Raw genomic sequence first — 24,481 nt, 5'->3', positions numbered from 1 at the left:
TTGCATACTGATCAAGGCCTCTGTATCTGTTGGGATTGATCTGAAGCATGGGCTTCATCTAAGCGAAAGGGTCAGGCTCTGAACGGGCTAATCTGTAAATCTGCCATAGCCGTGTTATTGCAGCAGTATTGATTCTATCTCTGATCCAGCTCTGCCTCCCGTCTGCTCTCTCTTGAGTTCTCCTTTTTCTTTGACAGAGTGAGGTGTTATCATGTGTGGGCCTCCATGTGCAACTGCGTGAGTATTCACAGCACCTGAGTGTGTATGTATCAATGTGTATTTGCATCTTTTTTTTCTTTCCTTTTGAAAGCTGTGAGGATGTGTGGTTGATGAGAAGAGCACAGGTAGGCCGTCGGGTTGCTCCTCTCCTGAATAATTCATCCTCGCTTCCTGTTGGCGCGTTAGAAGATTCCCACTCTTACTCAACCTCGTGGGTCTGGACAACAGGCTGAGTGGCGAAGGAGTACAAAATCGCCAAACACTTGCTTGGTGCGTCCCCGCTTAACAGGTCAGAGTTTAAGCGTTCTCCAAACAGTGGAGTGGGCCAGAGTGTGAGGCATAATCTCATCCAGGCTGCTTCAGCGTTGTCTCAGCATTAACATAATGAATATAGCAACAGGCCTCCTAGTCAGAGTGGCTGGCAGCCAGCACTGTTGCCTGTGATAGTGCAGAGGAGGGGGAATTATTTACGCTTCTGCTTCTCTTTCTCTCCCTTCATCTCTTCCCTTGCCTGCTCCAGGTTGTTTGAATGATGCAAAGTCTGTGGTCTGTATGCTTTTGTTTGTTTATGTGTGTGTTAGTGGATTTAATGTGGCAGAAGGTTAGGATTCAGTGTGAGGGCTAAGGTGAGCTGTGCAGAGATTTCATTATTCTTTATGTTTCAGGATGTGCGCACAGCCTTGAAATACCTCAACTCATTGGCTTCTAACTCACAAAGGCACCTCAGCTCACAAATCCCTGTCCTTAAACCCACAAATCAAGACTCCCCTATTTCTCTCCCCTTGTCTGGCTTTGTGTATATGTCTGTGATATGTGTGTGCGTATGTGTGTATAATGTGCACGTGCCTGGGCTGTTATTTCATAGATGCATCCGACCCTTTTTGACCCAGGCTAACACAAAGTCAACAAATACTCCAGAGAAACTGTCAACATTTCCTACATTTCTTACTTGACCAGCTCGTGAACTCTCTCTTCTTGGCCGGCCAAACAAAAGCAGGCTTAGGTCAGATCGAGACCTCTTAAGCTGCCAAGTTTTCCTATATTTCTTCTCAGTTTTCTCTACTCTTTTTCGTGCTAGCTGCAGTTTTGTGGTTCGTAGTGCGAGTGGCGCTGAGCCTTTCTGAGCCTGCAAATGGAGCGAAGCGGGAGAAGCCTCTTGGCTGGATGAAACTGAAATAGAAAGATCTGAGCTGACCGCCTAGTTACCTTGGCGCTTCGGCTGACTGAGGGACAGCACTCTGTGTCATGTCTCTGTATGTGAGCGTGTACCTTGGTGTCTGTAAATATGTGCTCAGCTAAGTACCTGCACCCCTCGTCTTGACAACATACTCACCCTGACCACTGAGCATGCAGCAATTTCAAAACTGTGTGGGTTGTAAACTCCATGAAACTCACAATATGTATACTTGAGATTTGTACACCAAATCACAAACACCACCAACAACTACATCTTAAATAACTGAATAAATACAGAAAATGAGACAAAATATAGACAAAATTATTCATGTATTAATTTGGAAAATAAGTGGCAGGTTAATTGATGATGAAAATACTCATTAGCTGCACTGCCCCAGTAAAAGTACTGAAATTTAAAGCAGCAACTTTACAGAATGTTTAAAGGGAGTTTAAAAGACATCAGTCTTTACCCATCTTGTATCATTTCATTGATTAATTACATTACATTCATTTACTGTACACCAAGTATCAAAACAGTATCCTATGAGGATTACACCAAGGTGTAAACTTTATAGTACTAGTACTAGTACCAATATATAACGTGGAATCAGGATCTGTGGTATGTGTCTATGTGGGTGGCTTCACCTGTGTGTCTGTGTCTCTCCCCATATACGTATCCTCGTCTGCATGCAAACTTTCTCACCTGGCGGCGCTACAGCTGAGCAGCCTGGCAGCTTTACCCTGCAAAGCTTCAACTGATCGTCTCCCTGTACGTCTGCCGTGAGTCATTTGACCTGTCTGTGACCACCACTGATTTCTGAGGTCAGCGTCTGCGGGCTAATAAACTGAGCAACCTCCGACCTGGCAGTAAGTCAGCACACTTTCCCTTTCCGGTGAATACTAAACTCATGCACACAGACACACATGGACACAGATTGCAAAAACCTCTTATGCTTTATCAAATTTGGAACAGTTAATCAAGAGTTGGCCGCGTTCCTTCGGTCAAATCGTCAATAGGTAAACACTCCCCAGTTGGTTTATATCTGTGTGGATTAGCCTTTTGGATCTGACTGAGTGCTGAAGACCACAGGATCCACAGCTGCTCATCTTGACAGGGGCTTAGCACAGCAAGGTGCTTTACTCCACCTGCCACCAGCCAAATACATAGTTTATTTTCATTTAGCAAGGATGGGGAGAGGACAGGGAGAGGTAGCTGCTCTCAGCAGGTGCTTGGGGCAGGGATTTAGCAGTGCTTGCAGTCTGAGGAGCAGCTATGCTAATGGTGACAGGATTTGGGGATGAGTGAGGCGCCTTATCGGGCCATGCACTCTGTAGGAGCTTTTGGCAGTCATGCCTGCCACCACAGGTACTTATTTATACATTACACATTTTAAAACTCTGCCTCCCTACTGGGCCGTCTTTGGCTCATGCATGCATTTGCACATGGATCTTTTTCTTCCTAGACTGATCATTTTCCATCAGGAAGCCACAAACACTATTAAGCACTTACAAGAAATATATAAATATACTCCCGAAACTCTCTTTCTCTGCATCTCTTTTGCTCCCATCGACACCCCTTGCCTTTCTGCTTGTCATTCTCGCATTTCATTATCATCCGGTCGGCTGAGACATTCGTATCATTTTACCTCTGCTATTCAGTAAAAAATTCTGAAGCTGTAAATTGAAATGAACATTTGCTTTACAACCGCTTCTGCTCTGGTTATATTCTAAAGCAGAAAACAGTAGCTGTAGTTGTCTAAGGGCAGTTTTATTATTGGGCTTTTTGTGCATGTGTGTCCTCTCAGCGCAGACAGAATGGCTGGAACCATGTTACATAGTTTGATATATTTACTACCAACTCTCAGTGGTGAGGTTAGACCCGCTTGAGGCCAGGGACTGGGTCATTTCCTGGACCACAGTGGCGTCTCTTATTGAAAACCACTTCAATCTTCTTTCAGTCTGCCACTACAGCAAATAACCAGTGCCATATGTGGAAACCGACTGTGTGTCATTTTTTTTAAGCATGTTTCAAGCTAAATTAATTTTTGAGCAACACGCGCAGTAAATCTTGAGGTGCATGTTTTTTGTTAGCTCAGTCTGTTTCAGGTTGGCTCCTGAATGGCTCCGGGGAGCAGCAGATGCAGACTTACAGGGTAAACCTGGTGCAGCTGAGCGGGCCGTCCTCGTCTGGCCCACCTGACCACCAGGGCTACTGCCTGTCCATGATCAGCACATTCAACAGACTGACAGACATATGGGGACCATCATCATATGGAGACCAAACTACACTACACATTTGTCAGGCCAAATATCAGCCTTCAGATGCAGCTACTGTACCAGATTGGTTTCTGTAGCGATCTCACGAATGTTAGCAATGTTTGCAATTTAGTCCATTAAGTCTTTGCAAAAATCATTTCACTAACAGTTTATGAAACCTTTGAGTAGCTACTGATACAGTTTACAGCTCTGTCTTAAAAACTACAATAACTGACCTTTAAGCTGTAACATTTAAAAGCCCTGCACACTCATGGTTTACCCTCACACCCTCAGTTATTTTGTCCATATGACCATGTGGGGATGTACATGTTGTATTTGACTGATATTTCCATGACCTTCTGCTTAGTTTTTTCCTTTCCTGTTCAGGTTCCTGTTCCATGTTCGTCTGCAGCTTTTATTTGTTATTGATTTAATTCATTTGTTGATTCTCTTCTTTTGTGTACTAATACAGACTAATGCAAATGGAGGTGCTGAAACGTGAGAGAGTATATTAAGGAGACAGCATATTAAGGAGAGGTTAATGGTCGGAGTCGGCTTTATGGCACAGGGGAAAAACTATTGACCTTGTTAATCCTTGTTTTTGTGCTATAATCTGAGTGTACTTAAGTGTCAGCTGTATTTGGGCACAGCTTGCCCTTGAGCTGAATGCTAACATTAGCAGGACAGCATGTTAACATGCCTACAGTTAGCATGTTGAAACACTGACCAAAGTGCTGCACCAACCAACCAACTGATATCTGACATCTCTACCACAATTAATTGATTTAAGAAGTAAGAAGATTTAAGATTTAAGAAGCAACACACAGTCTCTAATGCAATACTGATAGTATAGTGTGTTTTATGAATGAGTTTAAGTCTGAGGCTCAGACATTGTAACTAATTCCTATAATAATGTCCAATATATGTGGCTAATGTTGCACGACAACAAAAGTTGTAATAAAAAAATCAAAATCACTCTGACAGAGCTAGAGTATTTTTGTACTTGCATATGTATGTGGTGCAAGCAATTAAATAAATATCACCAGATTTCTCAAAACTTGTCACTAACATATGGTCATAAATGAATCTTAAATATGTTTGTTAGTGTGCTGCATGCATTGTACCTGGCTCCAATGTAGAGTGTTCGATTGACTTGCAGGACCCTCTGGATGTGTAGAGGCTCTTGTCTCAGCCATGTTCGGTGGGGTCGGCCCAGAAACACTGGGTATCTTCTCACCACTGTCAGCGAGTGAGAAACAGAAACACACAATGACTGATCCCAAACTGACATCCGTCTTTGACAAAGTAGTCAAAATAGAAGTGGTTTTGTGTTAGTTTGTTTTGACAGTTTGGCAGCGGTAACAGGGTGAAGTGGAGACAAAGTTTGAGACATGCATTTGAAACAGCAGCATATTTGATGCATTAATCAGACAGAGACACAAAGCAGAGCACAAACAAATAATCTTCTGGAAATGAAAGATGTCTGAACTATACTGCATATGTCACTGTTGCGTTCACAAGTTTTGTTTTGTTGACTGATTGAGACTCACGTTTGATGAATTGTTCATCTACATGCTGCTTTTTGTTGAGTTTGGCAATACATGTTCTGCCGACTGATTCAGATAATTCAGAAAGTCAGAGGCATGGAGACAGGTGACATTTTAAAAACATCAAAAAAGTACAACAAAATGTTCAAAGTGTTTCAGAGGACAAGGGTTTCTGTAGGTGGAGGAAAGGAAACCTTAAGGGAGACAAATCAAAGATTAAAGTGGTGGAACATGTTCAGCTACTTTTTTTTAAATCATGTCCCACAGTGTAAATATAAAAGTGAAGAGGGAAGCAGAAGTAACATAAATCAGATGGATTACTGATGGAAAACCAGCATCTGTCTTTGACCTTGACTGAGGTGAATGAGACAGTATCATCTGAACTCCTTGTTCTCTACTTTCTTGTATCCCACCCTGTAGTCCACTCGTCCTTTCTCTCTTCTTATTCACCTCTCTGTTTTGTCTGCTTCAGCTTTATTTCTGTCCTCTCTTCCTCTCTAAAGCACCTACGTCACTCTGTCCTGGGAGCCACTGTGATTCATTCTTCTCTCTCCTTGCCCTCCACCTTTCCTTTTCTGTCCACCTCCATGCTTCCCTCTATTTGTCTTTCCTGTCCATCCAGATGAATTTGTGTTTTGTAGTAGAACTTATACCTGCTGTAAACCGCAGCTGCTGAGTCGCACACAGTCGTTTCAGTGTAGCTCTCGGTAGCCTGACAGCCTCTACTCTCCACTGTGTGGTATTGATACGCGAAGAAGGAGTCTGGACTCATCTGGGAAACCATCAGTCAATATTATCGAACTGCAATCAATCAAGGTCTGGCCCGAGCTGGAGACTGCCAAGCTGATATGGAGACTCAAAGTCTGAGTGTTTAAGGAGCTCTGTCTCTTGAGGGTCTGTGCGTGTGTGTGTGTGTGTGTGGGAAAGTCATGGATGTCGAAGCCCCTTCCTACACTCTGCTCTCATTCCCCACATGGGTGACCCCACACCTCTTGACCTGAACACCAGTCAACACCCTTCGTGTGAGAGCCAGTTTGACCTTAACAGCCCACATCACGACCCCAGGCCTCCTCCACCACCCACTCCTAAAATGCAACACCCTGTGTGTGTTAGGGCACCTAAGGGTGAGAGGCAGGCAGGGGAGTAGGCGGCTAGAGGGTGAAAAAGTCAGGGGGTCAGTACCTTCTGTGGGAATGAAGTTGAGGGGCCCCGGTTCCTCTGGGAACGCCGAGCTGGCTGCTCGGAGGAGCCAACACAGCAGGAAGAAGCAGGGAGGGGCCACGGTCGCCATAGCAACAGAACTGTAGTCTGTGGAAATAAAGAGAAAAAGGAGAAAATGGAGTGAGTGGTTGCTAAATGAGGCAGAGGAGTGAGACATCCATAAACACACAAAGACAAAGAAACGTTCACTCACTCAATCACCGACTGACGAAACTAACTAACTAACTGGCTGGCTGGTTTTCTCAAGTGGAGCTCTATCTTTGTATTCCCACAGCATCTCTGTCTCTTCTCCCTGATGCGAGGAGAGATAAATAGCTGCTCAGAGTGAGGGATTAAGTCATCCACTGAGAAGTGTCCAGTCAGCTCTGAATGCAGCCAGATCATTATGGCACAGCATCACCACATCAAGCACATCACACCACCTATGACAAATCTGAAAAGTATGAGACATAGGAGAAGAAGCTGGGGATGACATCTCAGGCAAGACAAAGTCCAAGATGTCGCCTGTAGATTAACGGAAAATCTGTACAGGCAGAGAGTGAGTGAGAGGCTGAATAAGGCTCCAGACATCAGGCATTCTCCAGGATATGAAAGACACTGAGAGAGGGAGCAAAGTGGTGGTTTACTTAAATTAAATGCTTGCCAGCAATGCAAATCACCTCTCTGACGGCAGAGCTAAACTGTCAGTATTTTTCATCGGGCAGTACCAAGGCACATGCAGGTCTTCAGATGTGATTCATGTGGAAATACAAATGATACTCAAATTAAGTTACCCCACACGATCCATCATAGAAAATGACTCCGGCACTCTGCCTCGTGGGAGAAAAGCTCTCAGAACTGCTGTCGACTTCAGCCACAAACCTCAGACGGCATGACAGACAGGCCGTTACCTCTGCACGCTCTCATTTTGCTACTGTAGCACATGTGCGGTCAAATCCAACAGCACTACTATTCACGCCGTTGTCATATCTTGAGGTTTGATTCATCTGTAATTATCTATCAATTTCTCCCTCTCTATACTGCCTTGGTAGGGAACTTTTCCTAAAAATTTCACACACTGTAATTTACAAAAACCCATAACTCCACTTTAATCTTGCTGCTATCTTAACGCTGAATGCTACATTGAATAATTTGCAATGAAAATCAAGTAGAGAGAATTTCTATCCCCACCTCTGCAAACACAAAACATTTGTTTCAGTCATGCACAATTGCAACATCTCTTTGAATACTCAAGGTTGGATTTCTTTATGCAAAGTGTCTTGGCATTTTACTGTGGTAACAGATGCACAATGCATGAAACAATGCAAAACCAAACACCTTCCTGAATGTACAGTATCCACCACGCATATGCTCTTTCTGTCTCAGTCTTTATTGCTGTTGGAGTCTTCATGTTCATCTTCAGTTCAACAGTCACCTGAATTGCATTGTGGGTTTGAGAGCTGAGAGCTGTATTTTGTTACACGTACTAACTTTATTATATTACATATATATTATTTTAGTTATTGCAATAAAGAATTATGATAAAATCAAAGTAGTTGTAATAAACAACAACTGCAGTGGTGAGGATAGTACAAAAATAAGAGGCTACATAATGTATCTGAAATGCTAAATGCATTTTAAAAAGTTAGCTAATATATTTATGCACTGCAGGTCCAAAAGCATGTTTTCCAAAAATGACATGCATGTGTGCTGAACATGTTATTCTAAAACTGTAGCCATTAATATGCTGCTCTGACAGCCTCTATTCTTCAGGGATGGTTTTCCACAAGATTTTGGAGTCTGGCTGCAAGGATTTGGTCCCATTTAGAGCATCACTGATTTGGGCATTAGTGATTGAGTATTCCGGTTCATACCAAAGGTGTTGGATGGGTTTGAGGTCAGTGCTCTGTGTAGGCCGATTGAGGTCCTCAAACCAAGCTGCACAAGCCATTTCTCTATTGGCGTGCACTGACGCACTGTGATGTGAGACAGAAAACCACTGTGTCCAAAAGATGCCACAAAGCTGAAGCCCACTGTTGTATCATAGCAGCAACGCTGCAGTCACATTCAGGGGAATTAACACATTATGAGACAATAATAAATGCTGAAACATATACTGGTATAACAGTAGCACTGGATAAAGTAAGTAAGAATCAGCAAGTCAGTGTCAACTGTCTAAATATCTTCTGTTTGCTAACATAAAAAACAATGTGTCTTTTCTTCTTTAAGAAGATACATTAGTCTTCCTTTAAGAAAGTACTATATACATAGCATGTTGACTATACATACAAATGTATGTATATTCATGTTGAATTGAATGTTGAATTCTGAAGTGCAGAAAAAAAGTAAAACAGGAAATTAACAAATACTTTAAAATGCAGTAATGGAGAAAGCCGATATACTGTACAGTACAGTATGGGTATGGTACCAGCTCCCTTTCCTCAGTCAGTCATTCTTTCTCTCTCACACACTCTCTCTCCCCCGAGGGATACAAACAGCCATTGTGCAGCCCATCTCTTTAATGGAGTCCCAGACATAACCTTATCAGGACACATAATCTTTATGGGACATTTCTCAAATTCCCTGCTCTGACATCAGAATAAAAGTGGGAGGCATGCTAATTACTCAACACCCACAAGCAAAATTACAGGAGGTAAAGGGGAAGGAGTCACCGAGAGAAGAAAGGAGGTCACAGGGTAGTGACAGAGAGAGATGGAGTGAGAGATAAGTGAGAAACAGAGGGAGAGAGACACGATGAGAAGTCAGGAAGTCAGTATATCCAATCAGAGATTCTATTGTTTCTGCTATTAATAATGTATGAATAAATGTCAGGCGGTACGCATTCGATTAGTATAATTAGACACCCTGGGCTATACAATTTCATGGGACAGCAGAATAAGTAGATACACAAGTATTAAAGCGAGTGTGTATGTGTGAGTCTATTGTGTACATGTGTGTGTGTGTGTGTGTGTGTGGGTGCGCAAATAGTTCAGAGCCAAAGCATCTTTGTAATTATGACAAATGGCTGCAGCCGAGTCCATTCAGAAGCCTCGGCTGCATGGCACAAGCTGTACAGTAGTATGCCATTATCATTGAACGAGGCATACTGCTAGTCACATATACATTTTGCCATTTGGAGGAGACACTAATCCAAAATATTCAACCCCAGGGTGCTATAGCACTCCGTGTACGAAACTGAAATGGCAGTTGATGTCAGCGAAGCCATATTGAAGCAGGCACAGAGTGTGTGGGCTCCATGGATTTAAAAAAGTTTTAAAAAACTATACTGACAGTAGCAAATTATTGTGTCAGTTCCTTCACTGTGGGGACTATTGTTTCCAGTGGAGTGACAAATATATTCAGGGATTGAGCTTGATTTCGGGCACCATCCCAACAGCCTTATTTGGGTGCCAAGTTAATACAGAAGCCAACTGGTGACAACTGAGAAAAAATGCAAACGATAGCTGGTTAAGTGAAACTTCAGTTTACTATTAATGAAACGGGCCTCCTGAAGCCGCCACCGTGCTCCACTCGCTTCAAGAGGATTTACAAAGACTTCTTAATTTGCCCTATTCAACAGCCGCAGATCAATTTGATTATGGGTGTTTAGGCAGGTAATTTCCTAAACAAAGTCATCAAGAGATAATTTAGCTGCCGAAAAGTTGGAGGGAGGTGAATGTGTAGGGTGCAATGTCTCCCCGGACTCCCATCAATACCTCCTCATGATGATAACCACGGTGGGCAACTTAGATTACTTAGCTAACAAATCACCAGCAAATCAATGATGTCTATTGTCTTCAGTGAAGCCCTAATGGAGACCAATACAGTTCTGATACAGAGTAAAGTCAGGCTGAAGAGGCAGAGGCTTAAAGGAAAAGAGGAACTGGTTTGATGGAGATGAGGAGATGCAAGGAATGCCTGCAACGTGGAACTGGATGCTGGTTATGCAGAGGTAGTGACCCTCTGCTGCAGGGGTTTGGATACTTTGCATGCAAATAGAACACCTCATCATCAAATGAAGGCACTAATATGCTCTGAAATGCTTTTGTCACTTATTACGGTTGCCATGGCTCTCACTCTCTCCTCTCTGCAGTCTCTCGACATTTTCTCTTTCGCCAGCTCGTTATGCCTTGGTTTCTCTCTTGCTCTCCCTCAGCCACAGTCTTGTCGATGTGTACGTTCTCAGTGTGTTTCCATCACACAGCCGTGAGGTACTTGCACTAAAAATTGGACTAACGGTTGAAAGAAAACCGAGATTATGCGTGTCCTAGATATAGGGAAAATGGAAATGAAATGGAGCAGCATTAATGGGGACACAGTGGTGGTGGTTAGGGTATTTATGATTAAAATATTTAACAGAGTGGTTGTCAAGTATTATGCAGAGGTATCAGTTCTGGTAGAATACAGTACTCAAGATATAATCCCCTTTCACACCGGTCACCCAGCTTCAAAAAGCCTCCACAGAGGAAGAATGAATTTAAACATGGTCTATTTCCACTCTAATCCTTTTATCATCATTTTACAAGGAAAATTATGTTTTCCTGTTGGCTAGTTTTTTTTCCTGTTCATGTTTCCTATATGATTTGCAGGTACTGAATATATTCTGCATTTCTCCTTGGGTCTATGGTGCATTTAAACATATTTCATTGTTTTGGATTTCGGGTCTAAAACTTCACAGTTATGGTTCACTCTCAATGCTGTAATCATTTCTAGCTGCAACAGACAGCTGTTTTCAGTGAAAAACACGTGTGGTCATGTAAAAGATTTGCTTCTTCACTGTTAGTCTTTATAAAACAATAGCAGAAGTAGTAGTAGTGGTGGTAGAACAGGCTCAGTAGAAGACGACGTCAGCTACTATCAGAACCTCGTTTTGAGTAAATGCACAGTTTCCAATAATACTCTGAAAAAAGAGATAATACTGGAGGGGAGCCAACAACAACCTGATGGGTTTCAAGCTCTAATAACCTTTGTAATTGTAAGGGAAACACACTCAAACTACCAAAAGACTTTGGGTTTGATCCTTTAAACAATTAATAACCTTTGAAGAGGAATTAATGTTCAAAGAAACAGTCCTCTGCTGCAGGCACAAGGATGAGCCTCACTTTTCTCTGCTTTTATTGCTCCACATCACTGAGATGACCTTCAGAATTTGGTACATGAGACTGTGCCGGTACATGGGAAAAGGTATTAAGTAAGCAGTGGGGGATTTTATGATTGTTCCATTTTCTTTATGTGGACTTAAAGACACCCCATAGATTTCCCAGAGACCGGCCTAATTGTCATATTAGAGAGATAGGAGAGGCTGCTTTATGGAGTGTGTAGAATCAATGACAGGTGGTAGCCTGATGCTGCTTGGATCTCCTTCAATCAGCAATAACATAAGATCCTGTACGTGGCAGGGATGTGAGGAGGAAAGGGAATAAAGAATAAGATGTGAGAAAGAAGGATGGGAGGGAGGATTTCAGGCAAAGATAGAAATGAACACAGCGGGCTATAAGAAAAACTGAGGTGGGAGAATGTGGAGAGGACAAGGCAGGACAATGAAAATGACAAAAATAATGCACTACAGGGAGTGATGAAGAGAAACAGAGGTGAAAGAGAGACAAGCGAGGCATTCAAACAGAGAGGGGGAGTCACACCGGATATATAGAGAGTGAAGCCAAAGAATGTGGGGAATGAGAGACACAGAAAGACAAAGACACAGAAGAGAGGAAGAGCATAGAGCCAATGGTACTTTTACATTGCCAGATTTATCTTCACACTGAGCCAAGAGTAGACTAGTGGGAAGGACCTTCTAGCTGAGTACTTGCCTGGTTTGCAACTTATCTAAAGCAACTGTATCTCATCATGTGTGGGAGAGCGGGGTCCCTCAGAGGTCAAGACTTGGGCCGCTGCATTTTAGGTTGCACATGTCGCCTCTGGGCCACAAAATCCAGAAAGACAGGGTAAGTTACCATAATAGCATGTCACGAGTGGTGATGACACGCCATTACACAGAAACTATCTTTGTCCCCTAGAGAGACCTCAACCTTTTAAAGTCACTGGTTGAGCACATTAAAGACATTATAAACTGGATGTGCCACAACTTCCTGCAACTCAGCAAACACAAAACCAAACTTCTTGTTATTGGTGTTGAGCTTCTGTGGCAGGAAACGTGTTCTCATTAGGCTTTTCTCCCTGGAAATACAGTAGCCACAAAAGTTATAAATCTTGGTGTTATTGTTGATTATGTTCCAGAGCCACATCGTCAATAAAACAAAACTGTCTTCTTAAACTTAAAAATATAGTAAGAGGCTTATTAAAAGATGCAGAGAAACATACATGTGCTTATTTTGTGTTGTTTTGCCAGACAAGAATGTTAATATTGGACAGTTCTTTAAAACCCCGAGTTGCATCTATTGCCAACTTTTTATTTTTATTATTTTGTTGTTATTATTTTTTATGTCCAGTGACAGTGTTCAAAAATTTTTTTTACTTTCTTTAATAACCTGTGGCTAAGGTTAGGAAAATTTTGTGGTTATGGCATATATATATATTTGGCATGGTTACAGTTAGGCAACTGAAACAGTTTAAGATTGGAAAATACCATTGCTATGGGTTAATAAAAATGCCTTAATTGCAGGTCTTGGACAGGATGCAAACTTCTGCATGCATGTCAAACGTGCTACATGCCCAACCACCACCTCTACATCCGTACTTTCAGCCTTGCCTCATGAGGGGCACAATACTTTCTGCACTGGCAGTTAAGTTTAGCACTTGAGGTGTGAAATTGTCCAATATAACAACATTTTTAGGAGTTTCTGGGCTGACTGGTTATTTTTGTGAAACACCCTTCTCCTCCACCCTTTCCTACTTTGTGTCTATATGGCCCTACATGGCCTTGCTCCACAGTACCTCTCTGACCTGCTGATTCCATATGTACACCCATCAGATCTCCTACTGTATGTCATCTGGCACAGGCCCTCTCGGGTTGTTCCAACAATAAAACCACAAGTTGATAAAGCAGGTTGTGGTTTTTATGGTCCTTGCTTCTGGGACACTTTGCCAGATTGCATTAGATATGTTCCAATTTGAACACAGTTAAAAAGCAGGCTGAAAACATTTGTTTTCCCCCAGTGCATCTGATTAGTTTTGTTGTGTTTGTGTTTTAAACTGTATCTGATTGGTCTTGTTGTTTGTTTGTGAACAGTATCCACAATGGAATAAAATGTTCTATATGAATAAACTTTTCTTTGCTTTCCTGAAAACCACTTCATATTTGCTCTCCTTAACCCCAAACAGTTTACCTCCTCCCTGAATACTGAGCAAGATACACATATACATGAGCACATACATCACATACTCTACACACACACACACAACAAACCAACAAACACACACATCTCCTCTGGGCATTGTGCCTTCACTTAAGCCAAGCCACAGTCTTCCTCCTCTATCTTTCTCAGGCCTAATGTAAAAACGATGTAGGGATTCCCTTCCACTACAGCAAAAAGCACACAAGATTTCAACCCTTTGCCTGGGACTTCAGTGACCTAGGGTCTGTTTACTAGATATCTGCATCACCATGAAATCCTGGAGCCTCAATAACATCACACATATTTAAAGAGAGAGAGGGAGCGAGAGAGGAAAAGGTCGAGAGAGAAAAAAAGAGGGGGTGTGCGCAGTAAATGAAAAGTGAAGAGTGACCTTTCTGCACTGAACACTGATTTTCCCTATGCACTGAGAAGAACCATAGATTTATGTAGAGGAAAATATGTGCAGCATGTGCCATAAGACAAAACATTTCTATAACACTCCTCTTTTATCAGAATCAGACTACGAGAACATGTCCGCTGTCTCTGCTGCCTAATAGTGAAGCCAGTTACATCAGTTAGTACTGTATCTTTTATTAGACAGCACCATGTGTCTAATGGATGTATCATTTCAGGGGATTTAAAGGTTGGCACTGGAATAAGATAATCTCTGACTATTTCTCTCTGCAGTGGATGTGCCCCCATTAACAGGCGAGAGGTAGCCCCACTGAAGAGCGCTGGATGACAGAGCAGTAATGTAATACCTGTAATAGCTTATTGTTGATGAATGGATATCTACGAGTATTACTGGAGCTCTCCTCAGAGTTGTGTCGGTGTCATTAACCTTCACAGTCCTCAAAATTACAGCTGCAGAGACACCAGCAGATGGAGGAACTGTAGTCGCAAGCTGGAAAGAGTAGAACAAAGATTTTTGCGGCACTGTCTGGCAACGTATGCATGAGTCTACAGGTTAATTATAGGTCTGTGTTTTAGGACGAAGATTCTCCAAAGAAAAGTGAGATAAATCTTTTATTCTCCATCCTGCGCGTATCTTTTATTTTTTTACCCTCTGCGTTACAACTCCTTGTTTCTTTCATCTTTTAAGTTTCAACATTCCTCTCTTTCGAAGCAGTTCTGACTATGATCTCAATCATCAAAATGAGCGATGCGTGAGACAAGGAGAAACATCATGTCACGTCACAACAGTGGAGATAGGCCTGACCTTTGGCTTCCCATCAGTTTACAACCATCATTAGCAGGGCAGAGTTCAGGGACCAAGGCCATAAATCACACTTAAACCATCCATGTAGGAGGAACCAAGCTACGCTGCAGTAAAAATGAAAAGAAAACACACTCTGAGACTGACGGGAGGCTAAAAGCAACTCCATCCATCACTAGCTGGAGGCTCCATAAAGCCAGTACAGGAAAACACACAAGGCGATAATCTCTAGCATGGTTATAAATAATACAGAAACCTTGCTAATGGCAGTAAGAGGTTCTACAGCATGACAGAACCCCTCTTGATGTGATTATTCGGCTAAATTTCCCCCAAGGACAAGTATTATCTTGCATAAATACTCAGGAGTAACTCAATAGGGCAATATGTTCCCATCCAGAGACTGTTTGCCCTTTTTGCTTGTGAATCAAGGGGAGAGGTGGATTTATTGTAATGGCAACAAGTGACTATCAGTGGGGGCATGGGGGTGGTCAAAAATAGAACATTTAGGGGAGAGTGCAGTGCATTGAAAAATGAAAACAGACTCTGCAGAGTCTACTGCTTGCTTCTGAGCATTAATACTACCACTTAGATTTTAATGCCTCCTTTTGGTAATAGAAAGTATAGAGAAAAATAGTTGGAGGATGCAAATGGCCTCCTGATTATGAGTCGTTCTTACTGAGTAAATAAAAACAATAAATGGTTCAAGTGCTGAGCATTTCTCACCTTGATAGCTGTAATCCAGTTTTCATCCTTTTTAAGAAAAAAAGAGAGAAAGAAACAACTGAAAAATAATGAGCCCTAAAGGGAAAACACTGTAATGCAGAGCACATTATTGCTATTATTACCAATAGTGTAGTGATGTAATAATGCCTACCTTTACCTTTTACCCTTATTTTTATAGTCCACACGTTCATCATGTATGCTTAATCTGTACTGATACTGATATGTAAAAATGATAGGTTGTACTTTTATGAGGGTTATGTGCTTGACTATTTCATGGCCGGAGGCATTTTCTTCATGGAGTCTTGTCGTCACTGCGAGGTTGCTGGGAAACCAGCGGAGACTACAGGAAGTCACTGCACGCAGCCAAGAAGCAGTCCTGCACATAACCCCCTCCATAAAACAAACAAGATACAATGTGTTAATTAGTGAGCTTTAGAGATGCTGGAAGGCATATTCAATGCCATTTCTCCCTGCTTGCAGTCTTTGATGTTCTCTAACTCATGGAAAGCATACAGTAGGAGCGTATTTCCCAAAATGTCGAATTTAAATTTCAGCACTGGCAGGTTGCCAGGAGGAATAACAAGTAAACTTGAAAACACAAAATGACCGGGCCTCTTAAACACAACAGAGTGGTTGAACAAAGCATTTACAAGGTCAGATTCTACAAAACACAGTTACTTTTGAATAATAAAATGTATGTGAAAGGGCAGCATGAAATTGTCTATCTAAGCGATTCTGTTTTGGAGGAGAACAGAGCCGTCAGCAGAGGAAGACAGAGAGAGGAGAAGGAACAGGGAGGTGTGTATACATTTTGGGCTTCACAGTGACATCTCTGTATGCTAATGGTGTTTACCTAGTGTTCCTCTATCTACCCTACCCCTGCACAGCGCACAAAGCTCTGCCAGATGAAGCCACTGCTTGGTTTCTACTGTCATGATCGGCATATTCAAAACAAAGTTGATGGCGAAATAATTCACTGTGCAGAATTGCTGTATAAGCCACAAGCTATATACCATTCAGGAATAATATGTCCATCAGCTGTGTCCAGATGTTTTATTTATAATGGCGAATTTCACAGGAAGATCATCTTGTCAAAACGCTCCACTGTGACCGCCCCCATCATAAACAGTATCTAAAAGCAATTTTCTCTTCCCCCGACAGAGACAGGGAGGCGCAGTATCTTCTCCCAGCGGAAGGCCGACAGAGCAGGGCTGGCACCGGTAGAGATAGAGAAGCTTACCTCCAAGTCCCTCACCGACCCACACGTTTTACACGTGCACCTGAGCCATGCATTGCAAGGCTTGCGCGCACTTGAAACTCATACACACATCTCCCTAACCTTCCTTCCTCCTTTTCACCATTTCCTCACACACAAGTCTTTTTTCCCCACTCAATCTTCTCTCACCACAGATCAGCCACCTGCTCATCCAATTTAGTCAGATAAATTCCACCTGTATCGCTTTCAATACAAGTTCATGCACTACAGTAACTCTGGGATCCCTTTTCTGCTTTATCTCTCCCTCTTGCTTTGAATGTCACATCTCGTGTGGCATACAGACACACACACACAAACACACTCTCACACTCTGCAGTGTCAATCAACAGACGTCTCCGGTTGACGACTGTGCACACACAAAGCAGCTGAGAACAAAGACACATTCCTGCATGTGTGCCTGAGCAGTGGATCGAAACCCAAAACAAACAAACAAAAAGAAATATACACGTACACACACACACACACACACACACACACATAAGCACTACCATTGCATTGCAGGCATAACTCCCAGGCCTGGCTGTGTTCAAGTTTGATCCCTCTCACCGTGTCTGAGAAGCATGTTAATCAGCGAAGGAGGCTGCCAGCTCAGCCATATATGTCTCTATCTTTCTTGCTCTCACTCCCCGTGTCTTCGTCTCTCTGCTTCTATCTGCATCTATTCTCTCCAATCTGTCTTCGCTGGTGTCAAACCCCCCGTTTCCCCACCTCTACCTCATTGTATTTATCTCACATTCCTTCTCCCTCTCCTCCTGCTCTTGCTCCAGCTCTCATCCCATCACAGCAAATCATGTCTTTCTTTTTGCTCCTACATTTTAATGCACTCCACCCCCCAACCCACCCCCAACCCACCCCCCATCCTGGCTCAGACTGATGGGATTTAAGACACTAAAGACTGGATGGTTTACTTAGAAGTGCTCGGTGAAGATTGCTCACTTTTACCCACCAGCTTGACATTTTACTGCCCTCTCTTCTTTCCCCCTCCTCCTGTCAAAATTTCTCAGTGCTCCTGCCCCCCCTGAGCTCCGAGGCTCTGGGATGTGTTTGTGCCTGTGTTAAAGTGGATTTGGTTATGGTGACTGAATCGGGGTGGGTGGCTGTGGGATGCTGGATGAGTTTCACAGGACGAGTTTTTAAAGAGTGAGCTTTGAAAAGCTGAAGGGCAGAGAGAAAAGGAGAGGAAAGGAGGATGGGGAAGATGGTGAGAGGAGAGGCAGTTGTGCAGAGAGAGAGAGAGAGAGATACAGCAGCTACATGTTTACAGACACTTCCTCCTAAGGAGATTTCTACCCAAGCACACACAGTTATAAGTCATGAAGCGGGGGAGTGAAGGGAGGCGGTCATCTCTGGTGCAGACAGCGATAACAATGGTGAGACAGATGACGAGGTAGTGGAGCGCGGGGGGGCAGAAAAGGGGAAATTAGAGGAGAGGGAGAACATGAAGAAGTGTGGTGAGTGCAGTCAATTTAAAGAGAAGAGCGTGCCCATTCAGTAGCTCTACATGGTAGAGTAATAGGCACAAAAGAGGTCCTTTAGCTTCGTTAAACAATGGTCCAAGGCTCAGCCACAAATTAAAAGAGATGCTGATTCCTTGACCCGAATGACCGAGGCGGGTGGTCAAAGAAGATGTGTTATGGTTGACAGCTCCTTTTCTTTATTTTACCCCATGAGGCTCTCGGGCTTAGCCTCCATCCGTCGAGTTCGACTTAAAAAATAAATGCATTCACATGACACACTTCACGGATAACATCTCAATGGGGGTTTTTTTTCTCCGCTTAGTCAGCCAGCAACATCCACTCTTATTTGCATAAAACGGGCTCAAGGCTCGAGCCTCCTCACCGGGCCTACGATCGCTGGGATGTTCGACAATGTCATTTAGTACCTGGCATCTCGTGGAGCGGATCAAATCAATAAAAGCCATTTCCCTTGGAAGTCAATGCCCCCCCCTCCCCTGCTTTGGTTGTCAAGTTAATTCAATAAAATCAGAGACAAAACGATGAGCGCAGAGGAATACCTTGGCGAGCTTGAGGTGTGACTAGTGCGAGAAAAGCATTTACAGAGGAGCGGCTCAGGTGAGGTGCACACAGGACACGTAGTATTGATTAAGAAGAAGGGGTACAGCGCGTGCTTAAGGATATGTTAGGTTGAAAGGTTGTACACTGGAGCTATTCTCTCAGTGTTACCTGTCATGAAGTCAGTGGAGAGGAATGAAGCAGCTCATGTGGGTCTTTTGAATCCCATGTAACAAAAAACAAGAATCCAACACACAGCTCCATCAGCCCTCACTCTCTCATATTCCCATTAAAGCACCTTTCTGGTACACAGATTCTTTGTGCTCCTTCCACTCCGGCAGATTGGTAGCCACAGACATTATTTTGTTCTCTGAATAACAGGATAAGTGGCTTGTTCATTGATTGGTCTTTCTCCGGGCTTTTGAGCAACAGGGTATAACGCTGCGGAGCCAAACAGAGAGGAGACTAATCCCCCCGCTGTGGCTGTTGACAGAGGCTGCCATTTAAAAACACTGAGAATAGGACAAACAATGAGGCACTGAGGAAAATTGCATGGCTTGGTTTCACCAGAAGTTTTCTTCCAACACTCTTTATCATGTAGGAAATCCGACAGATACTCAGGAATTTTAGTTTACCCGAAAATAGATAAGAGAGGGGAATGCCTCAGGGAATTGTTGTCCAATTTTGCATGAAAAGAAAACTCTTCCTTTGGATACTCTTACAGAGTTGTATATCCTCAATCTGTGATGTTCAATGAGTTCCAGGATCTGTTTTGTGATGCGGCAATTTGCATGTACCCACTTTTCCTTAAGACCGGCTTGGTCTACTTCTGCCTAAGTTTCCAGTGTTTAAGAATAGCCCCGGGCAAATGTAAATATGATGCATTCAGCGTGTGTAGGTGGACACAACGAAAGCTGTAGTACAGTAACAAACTCCTAAAAAACACAACATATCCTCAGGCTCCACTGTGTTCTGGACTATAGTGGTTACTGTCAACTAGTATCACTGCCTGTTTGCACACTGTCTTACTGTGTGTTGGACTCGTATAGAGACTCAAGTACTCACTGTTTGATTGTGATTGACACAAATTCAATTAGACACATTCTTGCCATAGTTTATTACTGAGGGGGAAAAAACACAGTTATACTTGATTTTTAATGGCTCTGTTCAAACAGCTTTCCTGCCCACTCAGACAGCCATCCCAGACTGGGCAAAAACAAACCCACCCTATGGGAAACGAGCGAACGGAGCCAAGTCATCACATTGTTGTTCACTATTAGCTGCACACATGACAACGCGCTACAATGTATGACTAAAAATGTAGGCACAAATGTCTGATAACATATAGAAGCGATCATGGCAGTAAGCAATTCATGAGCAATTAGCTTAAAATGAATAATGTATGGGTTCATCTTCAGCTGGTCAGTGAACAGCAGGTAGCAGCAGCTGATGATCAGCTAATCTGCACAGCACGTGTTGAGGTTCCTGTCTGAACACACGCTCCATAAGGAGACATTTAACATTCATGTCTTAGCCGGTTGATAGTTCACCTGCTGTTAAACTGTTGCAAGAGGACGCCTTGTGCTGAGGACGCCTTGATGTTTCGCCTTGCTTTCTACCTGTGGCCTGTCATCTGCAGCAATATGAAAAAGAAAACCAGCATAAAAATAAGTTGCAGCTGCTCAGTTAGGATGTTTTTTTTTTTTTTCACAAAAAAAGTACAGTAACACTAACACTGCAGTGCTTGGTTTTAATGATTCCTCCTGCAAAACACAACAGTAGCTATGTGAAAATGAAAACTTGTCCCGTACAGCGGAAAACATTGTGAACACATGTGAGAAGTGCCGTAAAGATTTTGGCACATATGAAAGTAGGGAGCATGTGTTGCACTGTCAGTGCACATGGCAATTAGAAGTGAAGCAATGCTTCGGGTGCTGGATTGATCCTGCAACAACAACCTGCCTGTTTATTGACAGATCTCCTGGATTTCACTGCTGCTCAGATGCCCCGAGGGCACTTTGTTGGGCCCCAGCTCTCTCCCTCTCTTTGTGTGTGTCTCTCTCTCTCTCATGCTCCCTGTTCTTTGTGACCATGTGGGAAACAGTGCTGTTCAATATTGCCTCCCTGATGTCAGGCTTGGTTTTCCTATCAACAAAGAAATCCAGCCTCAGAGCTTGAAAGCTGTTATTATTTAATTCTAGCACTGGCATAACAGTTTGATAAAGACCTACCTTGCCCCTGGAGCTATGGATTTAACTACAGCTTTTTGGCATTAATTCAATACAATGTCTGAATATAACTTCTTGCATTAATATGATGTGGAAACTACATTTCTGACACAAACACAATACACATTCAGTGTGTGCCAAACCTTTGCCGTTTTATAACAACTTTTGTGCATTAATGTCATAGGTTTAGCCATTATTCTAACAAATAATAATAACATCTTAATCATTAAAGTGCATACCATCTGATGGGGCATCAGGCAATGAACAGGTGATAGACAAACCGACAGTACAGCTAGATTATGAAGAACACTTTTTTAACCATACTAGCTGCTTGACTCTAGGGATGGTAATGTGGGTCGGTGGGTCGATCCATTGACTACTTTGATTTGGACTGAAATATCTAACCACTAATTTGATGGACTGCCATAAAATGTTGTATAGACACTGACTGCCCCCAGATGATGTATCCTATGGAGCTTGGAGATCCTCTGATCTTGAGTCTAGCACAATCATCAGGTCCAAATTTCAGTTTGTTTGAACATGGTAACCATTAACGTAATTGTGAGCACGTTAGCATACTGACAGCAGCATTGAGCTCAAAGCACTGCTGCATAGTCACAGCCTCATGAGGCTGTAGCTCCTAAGTTTTGTTTAAGAGGTAAATAATCCCTCATTGTACGGGATTAACAAAGGAAGTGCAGCAGTTAACATGAAGGATCACAACAACTACAACAAGGATCCAGGTTGTATGATCTAAAACTTCCCTTTAAATGCATGATGCCAAATCAATAAAGTCCGTCTAAGTCTAAGTCTCTATTTTAAAGCTATGATGTTGTCAGCATTAACAAAGCTGCACTACTAGAATCAGTGCTAATGAAGCTGTGAAGAAGATACACACCACAGTAGCTCTGTTTACACATGACTCAAGTCCTACTTAGCCAAACATTCTCCATCTGCAGCCAACATGGCTGTGGAAACACCACATACAGATGAAGGACAGCTGTCAAGCCTGGAAACCCTTATTGAAAGGGGAAAAAAGAGAAAGAGACTTGATATCCATCTAGAGATGAGGATAGGGAGAAAGGAAAAAAAGAGGAAATAAAGAGAATGAACAAAGACAGAGAGAGAGAGAGAGAGAGGTAAGAGAGAGAATGAGTGCATAAATGAATTTTAGAGTTGGAGTGAGATGACACAGGGAGATAAAAACAAAAATAGAGGGTTGGATTGAAACGGCTGGAGACAAATGGAAAGATAGTGGTAAGGCAGCAGTGTGGTAATGCTGTGCTCTCGCTGAAACAGTTTGGCCATGACAAGATAAGGATAGCCATCACAACCTGAGCGAACATTTTTACTCATCCCAAGTGGTGGCTGAATGACATTCATTTTAAACCCCCCCAATCCCTCATTAGGAGGTGCATTTTGTTTAAAATCATGTACAGACACTCAGTCACACAAAGAAACACACAAATGATTAGCCGTTACAGGGGTATTAATGTAATTTGAAAACCGCTGCAAAAGGACAGACACAGTCCATGAATTTGTGTGCTCCTGAATTAGACAGCGGGCTTTATGAGTCTGAGGCGTGATGGCTTCCTTTTCTCTCTCCTCTTCTTATGTTGCAGACTTCTGACAACAGAGCAGAGGGAAGGAGAGGGCTCTAATTTAGCCTATATGTTTTAGCCTCTGTGAGTTTTGAAATGGCTGCCCAATGCTAATCATGCGGTGGGAAATCTGTCAGAGAGATTTAAAAAAAAAAAAAAAAAAAGTGAAGGCAGTGAGTGGCAGAGACGAAGGAAGCAACAGCGGAGGTTTGAATTACCAAGCATCCAGCTTTGTGATGTTCATTAACCTAAACACCCACCCCTCGCTGTGCTCTCGCTCGTTTCTTCCCTCTGTATTTCCTCCTCTTTATGTCTCCCAGCTTCTACAGTCAAGCTTTGCTGCGTCCCTCAATGCCAACGGGCGCTATGGCAACAAGACACTGACTCTGGCAGAGTCGCAGTGAATATGGGAACCAACATGTGTGTGTGTGTGTGCGTGCGTGTGTGTGTGTGTGTGTGTGTGTGTGTGTCTATCTGTTTTAATTCAGGCTTGTGAATCAGCCACTTTCTATACTGAGAGATTAAGGCCTTGCCTTTGTGAAATATACACTGAAGTTTGGTGATGCAGTGAATACTCGCAGGGCTACCTGATGACCTCCTGTGACTGTAGTTGAGTGCTACCACATTAGCAATCCTACATGTTAGTAATAGATACAGAAACTGCCAGTTATTTGCCCTGCCCTCCCCTAAACGTGGATGGTGCAAGCTAATAAGCTAACGTTACAATAGTTTTGTTTCATGTTGTGGACTCTCAGGCTCTTCGTCTCTCACATGTTGACACAGTCAACACAGGATAGTTTGCTTTTGGTCAGTGGCACAAATTTGTGTGTCACAGTCCACCATAGTTGAATGTAATTTAAAAAACTGACAACGTTCCTGCAGGTTTAATTGTGGAACTCTCACTGAAATTAACTGACTTCACCTAATTTGCAGTTTTAAATGCTGGTTTGACAGGACTGTTATCCAGCACTAACCTTAACCTTATATCTACTTTTTTGTTTTACAGAATAAAGTTTGTAGCACCTTTGGTCATGACTGATCAACCTTTATATTTATTTACATCACACATGTGACATTAGACTTTTTTAAGCATTAAAAACAAAAACAGAGTCAAAACAGAATAAGTTAAACTCATGCATAGTCAGCTCTCATCTGCTCTTTTTATTTGCTTCACAGTGTCATCTGGCCAGTCCACACTGTCCATGCTGATGTTAGCCTCAGGCCATGTTCCCCTGCACAGGGAACACATCCAGTCATAAAGTCTTGTCGTGGCTAATGATCACCAACTTCCCACACAAAAAAGTTGAGAACTCTCATCATACGCTAAAACTTATCTGAGAGGACATGATAGCTTCTCTCTTAAGGCACAAAAAACAAGAGTCAGAGTGCTTTGATTTTTAGATTTCTGATGTTTTTTCTGTCTATAAAAGCAGCAGAGTTCAGTGTTGTGAGCAAAGACTGTGCGCCTGCAACGACAGGCAGTGAAACACTAAGAGCCAAAATCCATAACCAATCACAAGTAAACCTGGAAGTTATGCTTCAACTGAAGCTGCTCTTCACTGCAGTGGCTGGCTGAGTTTCAGCTCCCCAAAGAGGCCAGGGAGGCTACCTTCTTCATCCTCAAGCCATGATGAGTGAAGTGATTTAAAGAGGGTTTGAGTAATGAGGGTAATGCTATGTAACCTGGCAAGTTGCTGCACAGGAGAAGGCCAAGAGAACTGAGCTACAGCCT

The 24,481-nt window shown here is 42.7% G+C and overlaps 1 protein-coding gene across 1 annotated transcript in view; it reads right to left on the bottom strand.

Annotated features, from left to right (window-relative positions):
* The window catches only part of sema6bb (sema domain, transmembrane domain (TM), and cytoplasmic domain, (semaphorin) 6Bb), a 120,553-nt gene that overhangs the window by 57,223 nt on the left and 38,849 nt on the right, over positions 1 to 24,481 (bottom strand). The window contains exons 2-3 of the mRNA XM_018667361.2: positions 6,381 to 6,506; positions 4,776 to 4,890 (exon numbers count right to left, since the gene is read on the bottom strand). Coding sequence (XP_018522877.1) covers positions 4,776 to 4,890; positions 6,381 to 6,489 — 224 coding nt within the window. The 5' untranslated portion in view covers positions 6,490 to 6,506. The remainder of the gene's footprint in view (positions 1 to 4,775; positions 4,891 to 6,380; positions 6,507 to 24,481) is intronic.

This window comes from Lates calcarifer, linkage group LG17 (assembly GCF_001640805.2).
Source record: "Lates calcarifer isolate ASB-BC8 linkage group LG17, TLL_Latcal_v3, whole genome shotgun sequence".
In the NCBI taxonomy this organism is placed as follows: Eukaryota; Metazoa; Chordata; class Actinopteri; family Centropomidae; genus Lates; species Lates calcarifer.
This window is presented reverse-complemented; position numbering and strand designations above follow the sequence as displayed.